Genomic DNA, 8,273 nt, shown 5'->3' on the forward strand with positions numbered 1-8,273 from the left:
GGAAAATAGGGGAAAAAATTGTCAAATTTGGGTGGTTTTTCAACGTTACGCTTATTCGTGCAGTTTTTTGACAATCAACCCTTGTACAACTTACGAACCAGGGCAGTTTTAATTTGAAATATTCGCGTAAATTTGTAGGTCACTACCGGAAGAAGAGGAATGATTGGACTTTCCCTCTTAAGCGCTACTTCCGGGAGCATGTAAGTTCTAACAATTACAATGTTCTAGTTGAGCGGAAATTCTGAATTTCCTAAATATTTTAATAATTTTCCACCCGATTCTCGAACAGAGATTGCAGAAATGATATACATATCTAAGACAGAAAACAGTTTAAATTTCAAAAAACAGACACGAACAATTTAAACAATATATAAGGCCAACTTACTACAAAATACTTGACAATTGGCAACACTGACTACCACACAACCTAACACATAACACACACAGACCGATCACACTCAGTCCATGAACAGACAAGACAGAAGACACACCAACCCTCTAATGATGTAAAAATATTACTTTCTAAACTAGGTAAATAATTTTTGTAATTATACATATTCATTTTAATATAATCATTGTTAACAATCTGTAAATATGTTCCACAGCCCTGAAGATGGACCTAGTCCCTAGGTCGAAAGCTCGCGGCATAATAAATGTATAACGACTGAAAAAATGACATTTATTTTTTCATCCTAATGAAACTATGAATCAGTCACCAAAAATAATCAACAGTACAAACTTTACCACGTTAATTTGGATTTGGATACTGCAATAAAGTAAAAAATAAATAATAATCGCGTTAAATACGATAATTTTTAAATTTAATTTCCGTGAGAGCAGATAGGAAGTTATCAGGCATTTTTTTCCTTCTACCGGAAATATGCCATTCTACTAAATGGATTTTCATTTTGTCCTAAATTATTAAACGAGAAAAGTGGGCTAAAGAAAGCAAAAATTAACCTTGTTTGGCCCGGTTATTTAATTTCCTTGTTAAAATAAGAATGAGGAAAAGAAAAACGCAGCAAGAAGTGGAAGAAGAAGAAAAGCTCATAATCTTAATAATGATAACGATTAGGAAAAGCGATGAGGAAAACTAGGCCAATGAATATAAACAACAACTCCCGCCACAAAGTCACCCTTCCGGCCCGCCCTTGATATAAACTGGAAATCATCTAGATTAACATGTTCATTTAATTAGTGGTCCCCCCTCTCGGCCACAGCCACCCCAACAGCGTTAAGTTGGTAATCTTGATATTGCGGCACCCCCCTATTCCGGGCGTTGGAAACAAAATAAAAAACAAAAATAATAATATGATTTCATTGGATAACGGTTATCAGTAGATACTAATTATTGCTTTTGTTTACATAGCACTTTTTTAAAAAAAATAGTGACGTGCTTGGCCAGGCTTTAATCGTCACTTTAAATCGTCATAGCTGCAAAGGGCAACTTTTGTGCAGTATTAGGATCTTTATTCAAGATGCAATTCGTCAAAAAATATTGATTCCACATTCAATTTTTATCAAAATCTATTTTTAATATTATTAGTTTGTTAAATCACGTGGCCTAATATTGGACTAAATTTGATGAAGGAATTTCAAATTACTGTCGCAAATGGAACATTTTTAAATTCAGTAATCATAATTAATATTTAATATACAAGGCCATCTGGACTTGTGGAATAGAGCTGTGGGGTTCAACCAAACGCTCCAATCTCCAAAGGATTCAATCTCTACAATCTAAAATACTTCGAAATATTTGTAAACGCTCCATTTTATGTCTCCCATCCTGGGACTATACACACTGACCTTAACATTCCTTTTTGTCACACAAGTCGCTGAAAACACGATACAGAAAACTCCACTTCAGCCTGCAATCTCATAAAAAACCCTCTAGCTCAAAATCTTTCTTCTACAGAACAGTTCCTGACAACCCGTCAAGACGTCTTAAAAGACAGTGATCTCCTCTCCAGTGAAGAGAGTGACTAACCATATAATATTTGGGAGTGTTACCACTGGGTAACTTCTCCGCTCGTTACCTTATCATTTGTTACTCGGTTATCACTGTTACTTATAGCGCTGATTGTAGCATAAATAAACGCAAAATATATATATATATATACAAGGGTCATTCAATAATTATATAGAATAATTAAATAGCCGTCTGTACATCAAAAATGGATATTACATCGATGCACTTTTTCCACGTTACGTCCACCAACATCTATGCACTTGTCCCATCTTCTTGCTAATCTTCTTATCTCTTCAGACAAGAATGCTTTACCTTGATCTCGAGGAAGCCAGTTTTGTATTTATTTTTTTTTATCTCTAAGGTTGCCGTTGAACTTTGATGCCATGCAGAGGTTCTTTCAAATTGGATCAAACAGATAAAAATCTGAAGGGACAAAGATAGAGCTGCAAGGAGTATGAGTTAGGAACCTTCCTGCCCACTTTGCCAGTAGTTTGCAGCATCAGTTCTGCCGTATGAGATCTGGCGTTGTCTTGAAGAAGAAGAAGAAGTAGAAGAAGACTGCCATCTTGTTTGAGTAGCATAAGCTAATATTGTTAGTGCACTGTTCCTCCACAGAATCAAGGAACTGCAACGCCAAAGTTCGAAACGCTTTGGAACAGTGCTCGGTCTCTTACTCACCTTCAGCGGCCATTTTTTTTTAAACATTTCCACACACCCTGCGTAAAAACTCGCCCAGTTCGTGCAACTACTGCCACGTATTGTTTGCTCATCCGAGTGAATATTTCTGACTATTTGTGTACACTTTACAGGAAGTAAAAAAATTATTGGATCGCAGTACAGATGTTCCTCTAAAGTATTTTCTGCGAGCGGCAATGCCATCGTAACTATGACCTTGGAGGTTGTGTTTGAATATTAATATCGGAATAGCTGACATTCCTCGCATTGTTGCCAACTAACACTTATTAACGAAGTTTCAATTCCCTGCAATAAGCGTCCACCTACACTTAATATGTTTACCCGTTAATTTAATGAATGACCCTCAAATAAGTTAGCAATACTGTTGTAATCAAAGAGAAATCTTCTTATATTCTGGAAAAATTCACTTGGTATCGCGAAGCTTCATTTAATATTTCTTGTAATCTTTAATTTTCACGACCATTAGGTGAAATAGGAATCTGCAAGTTTGCGTACCAAATTCGAATTAGTTCCGAACGGAAATTAGTTTAGATCAACCCTTTAGGGACTAGATACTAGATAAAAATTCATTGACCATTTTACAGCAGCTACCATTCCACCCACTTACTGGGCAAGTGGTTAAAAATTTCATAGACAATCTCAGCGGCGGCTGCTGAACCCGTTATTGCTTCATTTCCGTCTTAATACCTAGTTTTCCTGGCCTAGTTTTCTCTTCCTGATACTCTCAAGATTTGAAATCACCAATTTTGTTTTTTTTTTAAAAACACCGACCATTTTAATCAAATTAAATTCTTGTATGGATTGTAGAAGTCTTCATTTTAAATTCTACATAAAGGTTGTAAATTTCCAAAATTTGAGGCTATGAAGCAGTAAACAAAAAACCAACTTTGGTCTAAAGAGTGATCTAATCTTGCCGAGAAGTACACTCTGTGGTTTGCCTTTCTCTCCTGACAATATCTGGGAGAGAGATCAATTTTTTTTCCAGAACTTTTGCACAGGATAAAACTGGCTAGTTTGGAGGAGTCTGTGAATTGCACCAGGAAATCTGGTTTATCATCCTTTACAGGACAATAAATGGTAGGTTCATGGTTTTTTTAAATCGGACTCTGCTAACCAGTACGGGTTATCTGAGGTGGTTATTCTAAGAGGTGAATCGTTGCGTTTGATTTACCTACCTCGGGTTGACAAAGCTAGTAATAAAGAACAATGTGCAATTATAGTAAAGAGGACTTCCTGTGCGAGAGCTCAATGGAAATTTCTATGCTGTAAAGTGTCACTTCCGCTCCATATATTCTCCTTAAATGAGAAATTGTACTACATATTTAATTACATAAATAGATAATGAGGCCGCACATTATAATATATTTCAATGATCGTCTAGAGATTTAGCCAAACCAACCTCTTCTTCTTTAAGCCCCAAATCTAACGCACGAAATAATTTTTGCTGAGAAAATTTTTTTTTTCAAACATCAGTGCCATTAGCGTACAGAAGTTGAACGAAAATTTTTTAACAATCGGGGAGGTGGAAGAGGCAGAATGTTTCATTAAAAGTGGCTGATCATGACTTGTAAGCCTCATTTTTACGGTGATTTTTAAACATCAAATTTGAATTTTAATTATATTTCCTGTTCTTGAGTTATGATCGCCACACATACACAGAGAAAAATACCACTTTTACGGACCTGAGATCGTATCAGGTAATTTCCGTTGATGAAAATATTATTGTAGTAGAATAAGTGTTAGTAATAAATAAATATATCTTATTTTATTTTGAACTGAATTCATTTTGACTCTGCTCGTGTATTTAAAATGTTAAAAAATTATTTTTAAATAAATATTTTAACTAGATATTATTTTTTTTTATAAAACGCTTTAAATAAATAATTTGTTTTAAGTTTTTGTAATGTATCACGTGTAATAGCAGAATGGCAGAAACAGCTGTAAGTTATATTAAATTAATCAAGTGAGCTGTGCATCAGCTGAGTCAGTGCGTAGAATTATTTTGCAGAAGCCATGACGTCTTAATATATTTTTTTTTTCTTTAATTTTTTCGCAATTGTGTCTCAATCTTAAGTGCTTCTAAATTTGTGTTAGATTGCTTCAAAAAATTGGGATGAAAAGCCTGTTTTAAATATAAAATTATTAAGTGGGGGGAGGATTTCATTTTTTTTTTTTTTTTTAAATAAACAAAAACCAAAGCTCACCTGTGATCGTGTATTTTTGTTCTCCTTAGGACGGGCACTTGGGATCGCCTGCAATCACAATGCATGACGCACAATACAACGGAAGTGACCACAGTAATTACGAAAGGTATCGCAAAATAATTGATAATAACTTCCACCTGTCGATCGCGATTATAGTGTCTCATAACAACAGTTCTGTTCTGTCTAGAATAATAACAAGGAAATTCCGCACCTTTTTCACCAAATGAATTTGTAAAATCGGAACAATTTACATCCGGCGGATAACCACAACCTTTAATATTTACCAAGAGTACAGCTTCTTCGTAAACATCGTCTAATGTATCATTTCCATAGGGTGTATAGTTAACATAGATATGCGTACATCTGTACATATCGGATGTACAACCTTCTCTACAAGAACTCCACGTACAATTGAATATACCTGAATGTTCTTCTTTGCGTATAGTTATACAGGTGACTGGTTCCGGTGTAAAATCGGCCACCAAAGTGGATATAGCCGGATCAACGTATAACGGCACAAGAAATAATAACGAACTACCGGCGGAAACGGCCGACATTGTAAAAAATGATGTAGCATAAAACCAGAACTTCTGTCGACAAGTACGATGTATTGGTTTTGGTTTTTTAGCGGCTAAGTCTAGAAGCTTCCGCTTCCTGAGCTCGGCCTGTGGATCTAGGAGCAGTTCCGAACTGCCGCCCTTCATTGCTCAGCAAGCCATCTAGCTTGGGCGAGCTATCACCACTCACTGATCCCCACCACTTGGTGCAAGGCCGGTGTGCTGTTCTTCAGCCAACCCTCTTTCTACCCCAAACACCCTCCAGCTTAGCCCCACCACCGCCTACACTTTCGCCCATTGCACACATTACATAATATTAACCCCTTCGTCGCTCTGACCACCCTCCTCTGCACTACTAACGCTCTCCCCTTCCCCTAAACAATCATATCTCTTATTGCCCTAATTTACCCTAATTATCTAATCGCGAAAAAATGTTTTATCCAATAAAAATACAGTATATATATATATATAGCCAATCCTTACGAAATTTCAATTAACAAAATAATTACTTAACTTCCATTCCTATTTTTATGATTGACTAATTTTCTTTGAACACGGCATTTTTACTATATCTTGAACATGAATTTGATCATTTCTAAATAGCCGCATCCAGGATTTAGTTGCTCATTTTCGCCCTAAAAATATATAGGAAGAAATTTAATGAAAAGGACTCAAACGAATTGGGCACTACCGGGTAAATAGGTAATAGGCGAGGCCCCCTCAAAAGGTAAGCCTGTAAAGTAAAGTAATTGCCTATTTCTTCAGGCGGGCTTTACGTCCAATTAGGTGTCATGGACGGAGGCGACTAGCAAACCTACTTTACTATAAATTTCTCATATTAACCATTAGATAAAATCCAAGGCCTAGACCAGGGGAATCGAACCCACTAAACCAACAATACATCTTAGCTTTGCGGGTCTAGTCTATAACCGCCTAACATACTTTACTATAAATTTCTCATATTAACAATTAAATAAAATTCAAGGCCTAGACCGGGGGAATCGAACCCACTAAACCAACAATACATCTTAGCTTTGCGGGTCTAGCCTATAGCCGCCTAACATACTTTACTATAAATTTCTTTAATAAACCTTTAAATAAAATCCAAGGCCTAGACCGGGGGGAATCGAACCCACTAAACCAACAATACATCTTAGCTTTGGAGGTCTCGCCTCTTAACCGCTCCGGCTACCGTGGCGCCTAGTATTTCGTGGTATTCAGCGCACTGACCCATTAATCGTGTTTCTAAAGGAAAAATTGTTTTTCCCCTCACTCGCACAGTTAATTGAATTTTATTGTAAAAATTTTCCAAATAGTAGTTACAGATCTACGTAAAGTTTTACTTCCGTTGGACCGATTGTGACTAAAACTTTGTTGTGGCATCCTCTGATGGTACTTAAGCTAAATACCAAATTTAGGCTCTCTGCAGTTTTTTTTTTTTTTGAGTTTCGATGAATTACACTCAATTTCAAAAAAGAAAAGTTTTGAGGGGGCCCTCAGGGAACCTCTAATCAGATACTTCCGATGAATTTTCAAAATCCAAAATCTCTGCTCGATTACAATTAGAGTAAAGAGAGAGTAAATGATTGGTCATTAAGTTTTTGATTGGACTAGATTCCTGGGCCATCCAGCCCAAAACTTAGCGATCCAGAAGTTCTGTTGTAGTATAACTCTAGCGTTCAAGCACCACTTCAGTTCTGTCGGATTTCCTCCGACAGAACTGAAGGAGAAGTGACTCCTCGTTAAAGCTGGAAAGCACGGCTTTCTTCCTCTTCTCTGAAGTGCCAAAGCTCTCCTCAGAGCTTACTCCTTCCTGCACTTGTACAATAAATACTTACTTTTTTGAATTTACGTTTCTCAGAACACATACTCGTATATTTCCGGTGAAGTGTTGTCTCGAACTTCTACCAAAATAGAAAAAGAATGGGGTAAAAAAAAATAATAATAATTTTCATAATATTTGATACAAAATGCAATATTTTAAATAAACTACGTTTCAAGCATGTACGCATATCCGGTGGTAAATATCTCTGTGCATTTATATGTGCTACAGTACCTATTTGGGTGAAATTTATGTAGATGGATACAATACAGGATGTTCTATACGACTAGAAGAAATGGGACTATGTAGGAAGTTGTGGAAGGGGTCGTGAAGGGAAGAGTCAACAACGCTATGTCAGTTTGTCTGTAAGGATGTATTCTAAACTACAAGGTTTTAGTTCTACTAGTAGTCTGTCCGGGGGATGCGTGAGGGATTGAAGTACGCAGGTGGTAGCAGAATGTCGGCTGGCATTTAATATGGATGACCTAACCCCCTCTCCAAGCAGTCATGGCCGCCCCCCCCGCCCACAAACCACAAGACAGACGGATATCAGTCTGCCAGGCTGATGTGTATGTCTGTCGAATGAATATCCCTTTCAAACCGGAAGAATGAGAGAACAAAGAGAGAGAGGAAAAAAGAAGATATCCAAGGACAAGAAGATTCTTGCTAAACATTTGTATAATCTGTTCGAACTGTTGTGATCTGCCCCTCAGTTTTTAGGAAAATTAGAAAATTCTATCTTTTTATAGGAAAAGAAAAAAGAAAACGGCTTTTTCTGGCAGTTTTGGGTAATCACTCCTGGTACAACTGTCCTATCGAGGCAATTGTAATGAGGAATATCAAATGTTTTAGTAAAAACTCCGATTCGGAGGAATATAAGTGCACCGAGATAATCAGCTACGCCTTTTTTACATTCTCTTGCTCCACTACTAAAGTAATGCCTATTTTTTCAGGCAGGCTTTACGTCCAACTACCAAATTACGTGGAAGGAGGCGACTAGTAAACATACTTTACGTTGCGGCGTT

The 8,273-nt window shown here is 36.8% G+C and overlaps 1 protein-coding gene across 2 annotated transcripts in view; it reads right to left on the minus strand.

The window, feature by feature from the left end:
• Positions 1–5,639, minus strand: part of Teh1 (tipE homolog 1 phospholipid transfer protein) — a 197,920-nt gene extending 192,281 nt beyond the window's left edge. For both annotated transcript variants that reach the window (XM_074126471.1, XM_074126470.1), the window contains exon 1: positions 4,870–5,639. In XM_074126471.1, coding sequence (XP_073982572.1) covers positions 4,870–5,573 — 704 coding nt within the window. In that variant the 5' untranslated portion in view covers positions 5,574–5,639. The remainder of the gene's footprint in view (positions 1–4,869) is intronic.
• Between the last annotated feature and the right edge of the window lie 2,634 nt (positions 5,640–8,273).

Source organism: Rhodnius prolixus, unplaced genomic scaffold (genome assembly GCF_049639745.1).
Source record: "Rhodnius prolixus isolate KJV_2025 unplaced genomic scaffold, Rpr scaffold_3, whole genome shotgun sequence".
In the NCBI taxonomy this organism is placed as follows: Eukaryota; Metazoa; Arthropoda; class Insecta; order Hemiptera; family Reduviidae; genus Rhodnius; species Rhodnius prolixus.